Genomic DNA, 15,884 nt, shown 5'->3' on the forward strand with positions numbered 1-15,884 from the left:
CTGTGTCAAAATTCAAAATTAGTAAGCAAAGATTCTTAGGGCTACATCAGTTGTGCTAGTGAAAATAATAACACAACTGTTTCTTCCTCACTGCAGGATTTGTAAATCTGCACTTCATCCAAACTGAAAGTCTGATGTTCTGAGACTGGATGAGAGACTATGATGCATAAACAATTTAAACAATTCTTATTCTGAGAAAAAATTATATATTCTGAGATTCACAACTACAAGGAAAAAAAAATCTTTGAAGTTTGAATTATGAGACTAATTTCACCTCACAATCCAGTTAAATAATTTCATCTGCATTGATTTTGCCTTGTCAACTGCCAACTCTGAGATTTTGTCCAATAAAGACTATTTATCACTGAAAATATAAAAGTAAATTATGACTTTCTGTTCACAAACATCTCTTTGCTGATACTAACCTGCCACAAGAGGGCGACAGTTCTTCATAATAATGATGCAAACTAAAACTTTCAGTAAAAAATAACAGAAACATCCTCACAAGTGTCTTCATAACAACTGTCACATTTTCCAATCTGAGCTTCAGGATTATTCAAAACAACTGAAATACTCTGGATAACTTTGGGATTATATGATTCTCTTGATGTCCCTGGATTAACTTTGATCAGATCAATGACACTTGTTCTGCTTAGACATTTTCACTGGATCTGGAAGTAATGTTTGTACTAAACCAGTGAGTTTTCTAACAGAAAGAACCAAATTCTGCTTTAAATATGAATAATTGTACCAAAACCAAACTAACACACTTTGTTAATGATTTATTATACTAACACAAAAAAATTCAGTTTGGATTTGATTATCTTTATTTTTGAAAATATAAAGGACAAGGAGTGGAATTAAATAAGTACATTTTAACATTACTGTTTTGCTTTATTAATTAATCACTGATGTTTGTTTCTATTGTTTTTCTCATGTCTGAAATAAATCATTAAAATGTGTTAAAGCCAAACAAAAACTTGCATTTGATATAATGAAGGTTGTTTATTCATCTCTTTTAATCATCCAACATACAAAATGGCTGCCTCCAAATTTACATGATCAAACAACACATCTACAACGCCGCGTTAGGGCCACTGTAGATTAAAAAAAGAGGGTAAATTTCCAACAACAAACTCAGAAATTTGTAGATTATTCTCAGAAATTTTCTAAAAAAATTATTTTTAAAATATTGGACTTTGAAAAGTTGAAAATATGCTAGAAAAAAATCAAATTTTCAGATTAATCTCAGAAATTTTCTAGACTTTTGAAAATTTTCTGAGTCTCAATATTTGACAATTTTTCACTTTTTAAACTCAGAGACTCAGAAATTTCCAAGTTTTTCTAGAAAATTTCTGATATTTTTTGTTGGAAATTTATTCTTTTTGTTTTTTTAATCTACCATGGTCCTAATACACCATCGTAATCACTGTTAATCTGGAGCAAATATCTTTGTTTTATGCAAACATAAAAAAAATCTGCATTTGATTTTTAAATTTGGCAAAAAATGAAAGAGATAAAGAAGAATAGAGTGTATACACTGCAAAAACACAAAATCTTAAGTAATTCCGGCCTAGTTTCTAATGAAAATCTCTTAGTCCTCTAGAAATAAGACAAAACTTACTCATCAGTAACTTCTCAGCAAGATATAGGATCTTATTTTAAGTCAATAATTTCTTAAAATTGCAGAGAAATTACTAGTTCCACTGGAAGATTATTTTTTTCCTGTTATAAGTTAAATAATCTGCCAATAGAACTGGAACTTTTCATCAACATTAGGGAATTATTGACATAATACGAACTTCCATAGCTTATTATTTTATGTGTGGTGAGACATTTACACTAGAAACTACACTACAATCCTTGCTAAGATTTTGGTTTTGCAGTGTATTTTCATAAACTAAAATAAACCTTTTCGTGAGAACAGAAAAGGAGTGCTTACGGTTTTTATTTTGCTGCAGCTGCTGCTGCAGCCTCACAACAAAAAACAGCAATTAGTGTTTCAGTCAGCTGTGAAATTGCAGGGAGGGAACGGATGCGTGGGCGTTCCCGACCGCCTCACACCAAGGAAGTGGTGCTGTCGGGGTTGATCCGCACTGGCCTCGTGCTCTTCCTCAGGTCCTGCAGCTGCTTGGCCGGCTTGCCCACGGCCTCCTCGAAGCGCCGCTCCACCACCGGCAGCACGGTGTCGTGCAGGAAACTGGCGTTCTGCAGGATGAAGGACTTCTTCTCGGAGTCCTGCTCGCAGCGCAGGCTGTAGTCGACGTGCTGCACGGCCACCAGGATGATTTCCCGCAGGCTCTCCAGCAGCACCATGTGCAGCTCGGGGAAGTAGAGCTTCAGGCCTTCCTCCAGGAAGCTCATCATCTGCTTGGTGAAGGCCACAACGGTGTAGCTCAGGTTGACCCAGCAGTCGTCGCCTGTGTACAGCTGGAAGCTGATACCACAACTGCGCATCTCTTCCTACAACAGAAGAGAAGATTGTTGCATTGGCAAAACACACTTGTTTTGATTTTAGGGCTGAAATGATTAATCGCATTAATCACTTACTGAGATAATCCTCAACTAATTGAATAATAAATTAGTTGTTTTCTAAACAATTAATAACTAAATTATGTTTTCAATTGTTTAATAATTGATAAATTAATAATTTCATAAGCAATTAAACATGTAGTGAACAATTGTTTCATAATTTAGCAAAGACTAAAATATTTACTAAACAATCATTTACTACAAGCTTTAAAACTTTTTTAATTATTTTCAATTGTTTGGTATATGTTAGATTAATCTCTTAGTACACAATTAATCATTTATTAAACAATTGTTTACTAAATAATTAGTTCTTCATTTACAATTTATTAGCAAACTATAGATTAATTGGTTATCAAATGATTAATCATTTAGTAAGAAATTAATTGTTTGCTAAATGATTAATCGTTTATTAAACAATTGTTGACTAAAGTAAAACTAATAAATCTGAGTCTTCTGTAAATTTTACAGTGTATCCACATTCATGTGAATTACATTTTTAAAAAAAAAAAGCATTTTCCATCCACTGTTTCTCTTTATCTGTGTATTTTTGGTAAATATTTGGCCTTAAAAAGGGCTCAAAATTTTATACAATTTAGCAAAAATACTTCAGCTTCCAAAAGAACAATACAGAACGCAGGACAAAAGATGGGACAAAGGCAGTCGGCGCCACCTTGAGTTTGGCCAAAGCCTCAGGGGTCATCAGGTTCATCCTCCTCCACATCTCCTCTGAGTTCCTGTGCTTGGTGGCTTCAATGATGATATCCTTGTAGCTCTGCAGGGCCGCCTTGACGTCCTTAACCAGCAATGACTGCAGAGTGAAGGTCAGGTCCAGGCCGATCTCGGTCAGCTGCTGGCAGTGCTCTTTGGCCACTTTGACACACTCGGCTGCTGTGGACAGACTCTCCTTGCTGTCAAACACCTGAAAAAGTGGAAAACATTCATTAAGCTACAGAATGATTATATAACAAGCATTTTGGTCCACAACTGAACCAAATCTACCAGACTATCAGGTGTGAAAACACCATTAAACTCGACTCTTAGCGTCTTCGCTGACCTGTTTGCTGAAGGCGTCTACAAACATGTTCATGGCCGACCTGGACCAGACCACGAAGGCCGAGTAGCAGCCCGTGTTTCCCGCAAAGTCCATCTCAAACTCCTTGGCGGTTTCCAGCAAGCTGGTGAAGAAGATGTTACAGAGCTTGTGGATGTAGAGAAGCGTGGCGCCTTCGATGCGAAGCTGCCGGATTGCTGTCTGGACGGCGGCGGCGCGGTTCTTCAGGAACAGTTCGCATGCTTTGGTGGACTGACCTGAAACCAGCAGAATCCATTATACAGTCATACATTGCAGTATCACTGATTTCCCAGTACAACACACAAGTCTGGATGTTGGTAATTATTAAGATATGTTTTGTTTAGGGTTTGATCAATAGTTCTCTATGTCTTGTTACACTTTTTCAGCTTCGATTTGGTTTAGTGGGCAATTTTCTGAACAATCACCGAGTTTTGGAAAGCCTGACCTGCAGATACCGATAATCTTTGTCTGAAAAGTTTCTAAAAATAGCCTCAAAGTAAATGAGCTAGAAAAGTGTTGGATGATATTTCCATTTTCTAACTTTTATAGTCAATAAGTTATCTTAACTTGTATTTTATAATAATAGCTATAAAACTTTAAATGTATGACAGGAAAATGTTTTTTTTAGATTTGTTTTCTCATCTTCCCCCACTTTGAGAAACACTGACCAAGCCGGATGAGTTGGGACACCGCCCGCCGGGTCGCTTTCGGTCCACCGCGCAGGGAGCGATCTGGAGACAACTCAAACACCAGGACCTCCGTCAGTTGCCGCACACGCTCATCCACCTTTGCCCAGAGCTCCTTCACCTTGGGCGTCGCCGGCTGGTCCTTCAGATACTCATTCAGCTTGTCCAGCAGGTCCACTGCACCCTCAAAGTCCCTCTGCGCGATGCACACGTCCAGATCTTCTGGCAGCTCCTGGATCCACTCCAGGCTGAGATCCACGCCGTCCTCCGACTCCACCGTTTCCTCGTCCTCCATGTCGAAGGGGTTGGTGGACACCTCGGCGCGGACCGGAGACGTGGGGACCTCCTCCTCCTTCTTGTGCTTCTCCTTGGAAGCTTTGCTCTTCTTGGTCTCGTCCAGGATCTCCAGCCACTCCTTCTTCACTTTGCTGTTCTCCGCCTGGAAGATGCGGCTGTCGGGGAACATGAGGATCTTGAACATGTCCTTCATGGGGGGGTTGTCCTTCACGTTCACCACGGCGAAGCTCTCAAGGTCGTACAAGGCGTTGTATTTGTACTTCACCGTGCCTCTGCGGTTGGGTAACCAGGTGGCAATCAGCAGGCAGTCGTTCATGAGGAAAGCGTGAACCTGGTAAAAACGAGAAATGTGTCAAACCAATTAAAGGTTATTTTGTGCAGCAGAATATTGAACAAAATAAAAAACTTTGATATTTGTTGGCTCAGATGTTCTGACATTCTTGATTCACTCAAACAAATCCACCAGCTACTGGAAAATTCAAGATGGCAACATGGATGTCAAGGAAAAATAACTTTTTGTACTAAAATCACCAATATTTATTTTAGTCTACATATTATGCACCATAGAAATCATATATATTTAGTTGAACTTGTGTTTTCTTTTCCTAGTGGACACACACATATACATATATATTTTTTTTCTTCTCATTTACTTTTGCTAACATTTTACACAGTAGAAATCATTCTTTCATTTCACCTTCTGGATGGGCGACATGTTGTCCACATCAAACTCCACCAGGTCTCCATTGTAGACCAGGTGTCTCCCCGGGGTGTCCATGATGTTCTTTGCTCCTTCCACCTTCTCCAGCAGGGAGGTGAGCGTCCTCTGCTTCAGCTCCTCTGTCTCCTTGGGGAAGGCCGCCTGCATCTCCTTGGAGGTCTCATCTTTATCCGTGGACAGCAGGGACTGAGTGATGCTCTCCATGATGCTCTTCTGCTCGGTCAGGATGTGGCTCAGCTGGTACATCTCGCTCTCCAGGTATGAGATCTCCTTGGCCGTCTCGATGAACTGCCTGTAGTTCTTGTAAACATTCTTTTTGAGGTTCTGGGCCGTCTCGTCGGCCAGATTCTGGATCTTCTGCCGATGCTCCTGCAGGTCTCTGTCTCCGTCGGACTGCTGGGACAACTGCTTCACGTAGCTTTGCGGGTCGAAATTGGGCGATTCGAGAAGCTTCCGCAGTCGGTTCCCGGTTTCAGACATTTTTAGTCCTCAGTTTTAGTCACGTATGAAATCAAAAGTAGAATTAGGGCAGAGAGGAAAGAGAACAGCGGAAAAACTCCTTCATATCCCCTAAAACACAAACAGGAAGTTGTTTGAGGGTGGACACCCGGTTGTGAACGTCACGGGTGCGAGCACGTCAACGGCACCGCCATATTGGGAAGGTAAGCTCTAGTCTACACAGCTGAATAAAATACAATAAAAATTAAATAATTGAATGTTTGTATTGAACCACGTTTATTTATTAAACAATTAAATAAATTGTTTAATAAATAAATAAATTTATTTATTTGTTTGTTTGTTTGTTTACCACATAATTTAATTAGGGAGAGAGTAAGGCTTTGTTATTTTTCGCTCAGTTGTATTACCTTTTTTCAGAGTTCTGACTTTATTCTCAGAATTTTTGCCCTTTTTTTCGGGGTTTTTTATCGTCTTTTTTTGCCTAACAGACTATTTCTCAAATGCCCTATTAATTCTCACTAGAGTATTTTCTAGAATTGATACTTTCTACTTTTAATTGAGTAAAACAATATTTTTGAAGTAGTCATACTCTTAGGCTTTGAGTATTTCCTCGCCTCTGCATATTAAACATTAAACAAATGTATTGTTGATATTTAAAATTCAAAGAATATCTGACTTGACCGCAGAACAACATCCGGGTCAGGTTTTGACAGAAAAGCATGAGCAAGTTTATGAGTTAACGCCGGAAATCTCGTAAATAAAGGCAAAATGTATGTCATTAATTGAGAGTTTTTAGTTTAAGTAATTTTATTATGTAGATTTTAAGCAAATTTTTTTTGAAAATCTTCTAAATGACCGAAGCTATTCCAAAAACGTATGCTTTTATTTTGTAACTCTACCGGAAATACATCTTTGCACTGTTGCACTTTGACTTATTGGCTAGCTTTTAGCAAATAGGCTGTTATCTGTTACTCTTGGTTCAGAAAATATGGCTTAATTCGGAAATATGACTAAAGCCTTTTAAAACTTTTACTCTGATAAGCTTTTATTATGATCTGGTCTAAGTTGTTGTTCAGTTCAGAACCTCGGTTGCTTTTATTTTACATGAATATCGGGCAACAAAGCTAGTTAGCCTCCTGCTACTTGTTGTTGTCATGGATGCTGATTTCCTGCTCGCCATTCAGCTTCAGGAACAGTTCGACACCGAATACCAGACTTCCCAGATCCCACCGGGCTCTTTTCTGGACAATGACTTCGGACACAGCAATAAGAAACAGAAAGTTGAGCCACTCGGCGGCAGCGGCGCTGTTACCCGCTGGAATCCGCCGACCGCGCAGCCCGAGAAGCCGCTGAGCATCGTGGACGAGTCCTGGGAGATGCTGGACCCCAACCCGGACCTGAGGTCCATGTTTCTGGAGTTCAACCACACGTTTTTCTGGGGGAAACTCAACGGAGTGGAGGTCAAGTGGAGCCCCAGAATGACTCTGTAAGATAGTTTTTATATGTTATCATTAGGAATAAGGCAGAAATATCAGCATTTCTCAACGCAAAATCAGAGACCGATGCTTCTGATTTTCAAAGTAGAGGTGGTCGATTAATCGATTAAATTGATTGATCGATTTGGGGTGTTTGAATATTAAATTATTGAAATATGGGGATGTTTTGGCCTGTTCACTCCTTGTTAGTTCTAAGTGGTGTAATTTAACTTTTATTTTTTTGGACTTTGAGATAATATTCCTCATTAAAATTAGAAATGTTGAACATCTTGTGAAACTATACTTGGGTGTAAATGTTACAGGTAACACTTAATACCTAATAGAAATATTGAACATTTTAACACATCAGGATCAAATTATTGCCACTCACAGGATATTGAAAACAGTTCAGAAGAAAGAACTACAAGGATTAACCTGATAACTTTTTCTTCTCAAGAAAACAATGTTCTCGCAATTAAAAGATTTTTTTTATTGGCAATTTTAATTTATTTGCTAATATTATGAGTGTATTCTTGTAATCAAACAGAAATTCTCATATCCTGGCCCTTATAGTCCAAATTATCTCCTGTTGATGAGGAGGAATAATGACTAGTCAATGGAAACCCATGAAGCTGTTTGTGTCCACGAGGAGAACCACAAACCGGATCAGTGACAGGGAGCAGTCCGGGTGGAGTCCAGCCCAGAATGAGGATGCCGGGTCGTAAAAGTGACCTCCAGGTCGCCACACACAAAAACTCAGGAGACTCATTCAGAACCACAAAATACATGTGGTCAGAGCAGTTCTCCTCCCCTGACCTCACCTTGAACTTTGCTCCACAGCACTTTCCAAAACTCAGCAGCTGATCATAAAACTTCTTTTCCATGGCAATGTGAGCTAATTTCAAAACACAGAACAAGCAGAACCATTTCAGAAAACACAAATTCATCTGGCTCTCAAAGAGCAATCCTATCTGTAACGTCCAAACAACGCTGAAACGTTTCCTCTGCTTTCTGTGACTACTTCCTTTACAGGTTGCCTCAGAGTTTATATTGTGAGCAGAGAAAACAAGATTGTGATTCCCAGAGGAGTAATGAATATTTCTTTTAACAACAAATCAAAATACTGATCTCAAAACACACATTTAATCAGATTAATATGACATGGCTGATTTAAATAATTCCTGGAAACGGTGTGAAAATTTGCATTCTGTCAGTCAGATTTTATTTCATCAAATTTTCTGTAACTTGGTTGTTTTTCATCTGCTCTTTTTTATTAATGTTTATTTTACGCATTAAAATCAGATTCATTTAATGGCCAATAACCAACATTTATAGATATCATATTCCTTTTGTTTCATAAAGTAGCAAAGAAAAACTAGGTGTTTAAGAATTTAAAATAATATTAATGTAAATGTTAATTTTCTGAATAAATAATAAGCAGTTTCCTGCTGTTTTTTTGTTGTCTTTCTGTAGGTGTGCCGGTGTGTGTTCTTATGAAGGCCGAGGCGGACTCTGTTCAATCCGGCTCAGCGAGCCTCTGCTGAAGCTGAGGCCCAGAAAAGACCTGGTTGAGGTCAGACTTTATTGTAAACGAAAGATTTTTATCTGTATTTTTAATATACTGATGTTGCTGCCTGTTTATTTCACAGACTCTCCTCCATGAAATGATCCACGCGCTCCTGTTTGTGACCCAGAACGACCGAGACAGAGACGGACACGGACCCGAGTTCTGCAAACACATGAACAGGATCAACAAGGCCAGCGGGACCAAAATCACTGTCGGTGTATTTCCTTCTCCACTGAGCTCTATCAGCTGATAATCCTCAGTTTGATCTGAAATTCGCTTTTATTTTTGTCTTTTTAGATCTACCACAGCTTCCATGATGAAGTCGACGTCTACCGGCAGCACTGGTGGCGATGCAATGGGCCCTGCCAGGACCGCAAGCCTTACTTTGGGTATGTGAAGAGGGCCATGAACCGGGCCCCGTCCTCTCTGGACCCCTGGTGGGAGGACCACCGGAGGTCATGCGGTGGGACGTACACTAAGGTCAAAGAGCCTGAAGGATACGGGAAAAAAAACAAGAAGACCTCAGAGAAGAAGACGGCAGGAAACGGAAAGCTTTCAGAAACAGTCAAAGGTGATTTGGTTTTAATTTACCTGCAGTGTTCAGGTTTAACTTTCCTAGCAGTTTTGATTAGGGATGATACGATTAATTGATTGTTATAATCGTCAACTTTAATTTAGTAATAGATTAATTGTTAACTGGAGCATACAGAACAACACACTCAGAGCATCAATGAAGGCAAAACAGTTTCAAAAAGAAATACTTTTAATTTAAGATTAAAGTCCTTTTTCTGTAAACAAAACTCAAGTAGCATAGTCTTAACTTCACCTGTTTCAAATTCTGTAAATAAAAATTTTAATTCGATTAATCGTTGATAATTGTCGATTAATTGTTAGAATAGTTGATTAATAATCAACATAATCAATGAATTGTCATAATATTTCAGAGAGTAATCAATTTCTACAATAACTGTTCCCTCCTGCCTTATTTTTGACACTTTCTGTTTTTGTTGTCAGCTTCTGGATCTCAGGACATCAGGAACGTCATCCCTTTCAGCGGGAGAGGCTTCCTGCTGGGAGGGAAGTCCCAAATCTCCTCCTCTTCCTCTCCGTCTCGCTCGCCATCAGTGCCTTCTTCATCCAGCTGCATCTCCTCTCCAGTTCGCTTATCGGATCAAACCGACTCCATCTCAAACGCCCGACCCTCTTTCGGAGTGAAACCTTCTGCGAAGAGGTCCGTTGGAAACACCAGAGTTTTCGTCAACGTTAACGGCTCGCCGGTTAAACTTCCCAAATCTCAGGGAGAGAGGATGAAACAAGCTTCCATTCAGGATTTGTTCAGCAGCGCCACCATCAAGACCTCAGGAGAAACCACAGAGACTTCCCCGTCCGCTACGTCCAACTCCAGTTTGCAGCTTTCGCCTCTAAAACCAGCAGCACCTGAAGGCGGTGCTGCAACGCCGGCTCAGTCCAAGTACTTCAGCAACTCTGGCCTTCAAAATGGAGGTCAGGCGTCGAGGAAAAGGTCGCGGGACGACCAAAGCAGCTCAGCCAGAATCTTTGATTTCTTTGAGAAGACATTGAGCAGCAGTTCAGCAGCAGCAAGGGAGCCAGGAAAGACGCAGACGGCGTCTGTCGCCACCTCAACATCGCTTCACAGCGGGAGCTCCTCCTCTTCCTCCTCTTCCTCCTCTTCGGGGATGATGGTCAGCTGTCCTGTCTGCCAGGCTAAAATTCAGGAGCAAAAAATTAACGAGCATCTTGATTCCTGCCTTTCTTGACTGGCTTTTAAATAAAAACTCTGTCACAGATTTTTAGGAATTTATACAGAACAGGATATGGGCTGATATAGATATATATATATTTCAGAATCAACTCAGGTCTGAGTTCTTCCACTTTTACTGCCTTCACAATTAACAAATAATTGACATTTTAAAGATGGCCGCCGTGTGCAGACCACAGAAAGCTCCCCTGAGGATTGTGGGGGTTTATTTGCGCCCTTCACTTTCAAGCTGCGTCAGGAGAATCGGGTTTCACTGTGGTCGGCTTTTCATTTTTGCTCGTCTTCCTGTTTCCTCTGCAGAGGGAAACCTGATCGATGATGTTTATCTCCAATGTTTCTGCAGGAAATAAACAGAAAACAGTTTAACGCTTTGCTTTGTATTTATAGTCGTTTCGTTTTTATGTGTGTTTTAAAGACGGTTCTGATGTAAAGCATTCTAATTGCCAAATAAATCATTTTATTGATTAAACTAATATTGATTTTGCTTCCAGTTATTGATCTAATGCGGTTTGCTCTTAAGCTTGATTTAAAGGAATTCGGTGTTTCAGCAGTTTTGCAGTTTTCTGGAAGTTTGTCCAGATTTGTGTTGCCTACAAGCAGAATGCTGCTTCTTCATGTTTTGATCTTTTGATGCAGATTAGATTATTTCCACGTCTTTTGTATTGCAGCAAATTTTGACGTATTTATTTGAAGCTAAAACAAAATTTTTCTATGTAACTAATAACCTACGATGAGAGTATTAGGGCCATATTGAGAAAATGTTTTAAAAATAATAAGAATAAAGTTGTAATAATATGATTTGTCATAATTTTATAATGTTATTCTTGTAATTTCCTTGCCTGTTCCTAATACTCTAATATAGCAACTTTCACAAGTCATCTAATGTCTAAATTCTGTATTTTAATACTTTTTTGTACTTTTCACTTGAGTAACTTTATGATGAAGTATTTCTACTTCAAATTGAGTAAAATATCTGAATTTTCTGTCCACTGAGTAAAAATTAAACATGTTTTAAACCAGAAATGTTTTCAGTTTTTGGAAACGTTTAATAAGTTTTATATGGATAGAAACTGATTTGGATTTATTTGGGCAGATTCTGATATTTTGTTATTTATATAAATTATTTTCATTTTAGCCTCTAAAATAAAATTAAAAGTTCTACATAAATATGTTGTCTATCTGAAGATGTCTGTTTTAAATATTAAATTATGGATGTTTTGATCAGTTACTCATTACTCAAGGAATATTTTTTATCAAATACTTTTTATTAAGAAGTATTTCTACTCTTAAGTAAAATTTCTGATTACTCATTCTAACTTCAATTCATAACAAACAGGCCAGCTCATCAGTTTTATAATGAAAGAAAATTACTTTTTAAAACTTAATTTATATGAATTATTTTAATTTTGGTTTTCAAAATACCAAAATTTCCACCTAAATGTTACATCTGATGATGTAATTTTAAAATATTCAATGATTGTTTTCACCAAATACTTGAGTAAAAAGTATCTCTGCTATTGTTTTCAGCTTCAAAGGGCCCAGATGGATTGTGGGCGTGTTTGAGCAGAAAACGGGGCTGAATGGAAAGGTCAGAGGTCAAGGCTACGTGGGTCCAGCTGTTGATCGCAGACGCTGCAGAAACAACAAGCATTGCCTCTCGATTTCAACCGTCTGTGGGCGTAATTAAACCCCAGAGGTGCTTTCTCTTACACATTTCTTACCCACCAGCAGCAGTTTGATCCGTTTCCTGTCTGACGACAGGATGAAGAATCATTTTGTGAGGAAGACGCCGTCGCTCACAGCAGCTGCTGCTCCTCTGACCTGACCTGCTGCTGCGTGTCGACTCCCTGTGGGAGGCCGAACCGCCCCGAACCCTGACAGCCGCCTTCCCTCCTTCCTGTGGGCCTTTTGTCTCACGCTGACAGTGATGCATCCCAGACGAGACGCGAGTTCAGCTCAGCTGCTGCAGCAGCAGAATGATGCGGCACGCTTAGAGGCCGGAGGATCTACAGGAGGGAGAAGACGTCCTGCAAGGAAACCAGCCTGCTTGTTCTGCAGACGCTTATCAGATTCCAGCTAATTGAACAAATACCTTCACAGTTTGGGAGGATTCATCTGGACAGGTGTGTTAGAGTCATCACTGACATCAATTACAGGAGGAACAAATTTACTGCAAATCCTGGACGTGTTGATATTCATCTCATTTACAAAAGTCAAACTTTTATTTCATTGAAAATGTTCTCACAAAAGCAAGAACATTTCTTAGTTTGAAAAGTTGAAAAAATTTCCAGGAGAAAATCAGAAACTTTAAATTAATCTAAACACTAAAAATTTGGATAAACCATCAAAATGTCAAAGTCTCTAAAGTCTTAAATTTTTGACTTTGAGTGTTTTCTAGTAAATTTTCAACATTTGAAACTCAGAAATGTCATTTTTTTAAAGAAAATTTCTGAAAATGATCTGAAATTTTGTAATTATATTTTTGACTTTTCTTGTTTTTTCTAGAATTGTTTTTATTAATTTCATAATGTAATTTTTCTTGAAACTTTGCAATTTTCTAATCTTGGAAATGTCCTTTTTTTAATGACAAATTTTCAATCTGAGAAATTTCCAAGATTTTTCTAGTGTCTGAAATTGATCTGAAAATTCAGAAATGTTTTTTTTTTTCCAGAAAATTCTTGAGTTTTACCTCAAAATTTCAGATTCTTCTGGTCTTTTTTTGTTTTTCTTTTTAAACTCCAAACTGTCCACAATTTTTCTAGAACATTTCTAAGTTTGATCCCAAAAATTTAATTGCTGTCTAGCTATTGTTTTACTTTTAAGTTCAGAAGTTTCTTTATTTTCTTTTTAGCACATTTTAAACTCTGATATTTCCTTGTTTTTCAGAGAATCAGAATTATTCTCTTTTTTTCCGCCGGCCCAAAGTCTCCTCTGTTCTGAAGCCTTTTTGGGGGTAAACAGACCAACTGTAATTGTTGTGGTGTTGAACAGGTAATTCCTTTCCCGCAAAGCCTTCATGGATCTCTTCACAACATTATTAGCCGGATTTGGCTCAGAGATTGAAAGCCATTGTGCGTTTATCCAGAAGGATTAACACAACCCTGCTGGGTTTCATGGATCTTCCATGGTTTGTCTAATCCTCCAGCTTTGAGGCCTTGATGACGGTGAAGGAAATGTTTTGAAAGGTAAACCTCTGGAAAAACAACGTATTGACCTCGATCTCAATCGCCGAACCCTCAGATTAAATGGTTGAGTTGCTTTTCAAGGACAAATATGCAGAATTCAGATTAACAGATTTATTTGAAACAACAAGCAGCGTTCAACAGGTTTTAAATACTTAGGGGGGATTTTTTAGTTCAGATCTGGGAAGAGATTGTAACACTGCAAGGACTTTTGGTCGAGTTGCTGCTGCAAATATCTGAGCTCACTTGAAATAATTTACAAGTACGTTTTCTTAATGAGAACTGGTTATAGTAGTAAACTGGTTAGTACTTACTAGAGTTTTGGTCCATCTGATTATTTGTAAACGTTAAACGATTTATAATTTGATCAGTTACTCAGTACTTCAGTCGAAAATACTTTTACTCTTACTTGTGTGCAGTTTTGGGGTTCTCTGCTCACCTCCGGCGCTATAAACACCCAATCAAAGCCAGGAGGCGGATCTTAGCGCTGTCATGAATGCTAATGCTAGTTAGCATGAGCGCCATGATGGCAGATAAACGTTGTCCTGTTAAGGTAGGTTGTTTCTCCCTCATTAGCACATTTAGCGGCACATCCACGAGGATGATTGACAGCACTAAGACCCGGCTCCTGGCTCTGATTGGTTGATTTTAGTCGGGAGCCGTGCTTTTCTCATCTTTTCACAGATTATCTGTCTCATAACAAACTGTCACAACAACATAACAGCTTTAGCAAATATGTAAAAAGCATATTTTTAAATAAAAGTCAAATACTGCAGCTTTAATCTGGAGAGGCTTCAGTCTTAATCTCTGTGTGTGGTAAAGTTGCTCCTCTCTTCCTGAGCAACATGCGTTGTGATGCTTTTGTGTTTCAGCTTCAAGGTTCTTTAAGTTGCTTTGTTGGAAGGACGCAGCAGAGCTGGGGGTGGAAATGAGAACCATCGTCTCTCTTTTGTGCTCAAACTATTGTCTTTGACACACACACTCCTTTTCATGACCTCAAAAAAAAAAAAAAATCCTACACACCCCATGCCGGCTGACAAGTTAGACATAATGTCTATCCAAGACATTTCCTGCTAAATTATCAGACAAAACTAGGAGGAAAAAAGGGAATATTGTTGTTTCTGAGTGTTTGGTGGGAAACGCCCCGCAGCTTCTGCGTTAAAATGACAGGAAGCGGATTTGACTTCTCAGCCAAAAGGGAAAATGTTTAGCGGCTTGCAGCAACCAGAAGGGAATTTCAAAATAAAAGCCGTTTGGTGAAATCAATATATTGGGCAGTTGAATCAGTCTTAAGGTTGTGTTGCTTTCTCTGATGACAGAAAATGTTCAAGGATCAGACTTTAAAGACATTAAAGAAATTAATTCTGACCAGATTTGTAATATCACTTCATCTTGTCATATATGTGTGTGTAAAAATATAATTTTGTGAATAAAAGCTGCATTTATTCAAGAATATATGGAGCAGAGCTTTTGTTGAAAAAAATGTCAGGTTTTAAATGAACTAATAAATCAGTAAAACTTTTAAAATGAATGACAAAGTTTAAATTGTCACGTTAAATGTTACGTCACTGGCTAAAGTACGTCTTTGTTATTTTGAGATGTTCTCTAAGAAACAGGAGGATCAAAATCTCTGTGCTTTTTAACATGTTTTAATTCATCAGAAGAAAATATTTTATCTCTTATTAACAAGAGAAATTTTCTCATTATAACATTCTAACAATTTTTGTGTTATAAAAAAAAAGTTTTCTAACTTTAACAAGAAACTTTCTGATTATAACGAGATTCTGCACTTGAATATTTAATTTCAGGCAGGTATATGCTTCTTTAGCCGTATTATAGATAGAAGAGAAACAGGAAATTACTGCCAAAAACACTCAGGAATTTTGAGATTAATCAGAATTGTTTTATTGTAAACGTTGAGGAAAAAAATGTTGAAATTGATTTTTAGAAATTTTCTGCAAAAAACAGAAAAACATTTCAGAGTTTGAAATGGCGAAAATATCCCTGAAATTTTCTGAGACTATTCTCAGAAAAGACATTTTGAGATTCTGAGACTATTCTCAGAAAATTTTTAAAAAAACTAGACTTTCTTTCCTAAAACCTGAACAATATT

General features: G+C 38.2%; 2 protein-coding genes across 2 annotated transcripts; one reads left to right on the forward strand and one right to left on the reverse strand.

Moving 5' to 3' along the window:
- Positions 1-985: 985 nt before the first annotated feature.
- On the reverse strand, positions 986-5,912 carry exoc8 (exocyst complex component 8). Its single transcript, XM_055054497.1, has 5 exons — positions 5,285-5,912; positions 4,273-4,918; positions 3,587-3,840; positions 3,203-3,451; positions 986-2,463 (listed from the first exon to the last, which is right to left on the reverse strand). The coding sequence occupies exons 1-5, from the start codon at positions 5,786-5,788 to the stop codon at positions 2,059-2,061; spliced, it is 2,058 nt and encodes a 685-aa protein (XP_054910472.1). The 5' UTR covers positions 5,789-5,912; the 3' UTR covers positions 986-2,058.
- A 782-nt stretch (positions 5,913-6,694) lies between these two features.
- On the forward strand, positions 6,695-11,062 carry sprtn (SprT-like N-terminal domain). Its single transcript, XM_055054560.1, has 5 exons — positions 6,695-7,253; positions 8,716-8,815; positions 8,892-9,020; positions 9,107-9,380; positions 9,824-11,062. Exons 1-5 carry the CDS (start codon positions 6,922-6,924, stop codon positions 10,585-10,587), a joined length of 1,599 nt encoding a protein of 532 aa, XP_054910535.1. The 5' UTR covers positions 6,695-6,921; the 3' UTR covers positions 10,588-11,062.
- The last annotated feature ends 4,822 nt before the right edge of the window (positions 11,063-15,884 follow it).

The sequence above is a fragment of the Poeciliopsis prolifica genome, unplaced genomic scaffold (assembly GCF_027474105.1).
Source record: "Poeciliopsis prolifica strain line A6 unplaced genomic scaffold, Auburn_PproV2 SCAFFOLD039, whole genome shotgun sequence".
In the NCBI taxonomy this organism is placed as follows: Eukaryota; Metazoa; Chordata; class Actinopteri; order Cyprinodontiformes; family Poeciliidae; genus Poeciliopsis; species Poeciliopsis prolifica.

Coding starts and splice junctions, on each gene's coding strand:
- sprtn (XM_055054560.1), top strand. CDS start 6,922: ATGGATGCTGATTTCCTGCTCGCCATTCAGCTTCAGGAACAGTTCGAC. Junction 7,254..8,715: donor TGGAGCCCCAGAATGACTCT/GTAAGATAGTTT, acceptor GTCTTTCTGTAG/GTGTGCCGGTGTGTGTTCTT. Junction 9,021..9,106: donor CCAGCGGGACCAAAATCACT/GTCGGTGTATTT, acceptor TTGTCTTTTTAG/ATCTACCACAGCTTCCATGA.
- exoc8 (XM_055054497.1), bottom strand. CDS start 5,788: ATGTCTGAAACCGGGAACCGACTGCGGAAGCTTCTCGAATCGCCCAAT. Junction 3,452..3,586: donor TAGACGCCTTCAGCAAACAG/GTCAGCGAAGAC, acceptor CCACTTTTTCAG/GTGTTTGACAGCAAGGAGAG. Junction 2,464..3,202: donor AGGCTTTGGCCAAACTCAAG/GTGGCGCCGACT, acceptor CTTCTGTTGTAG/GAAGAGATGCGCAGTTGTGG.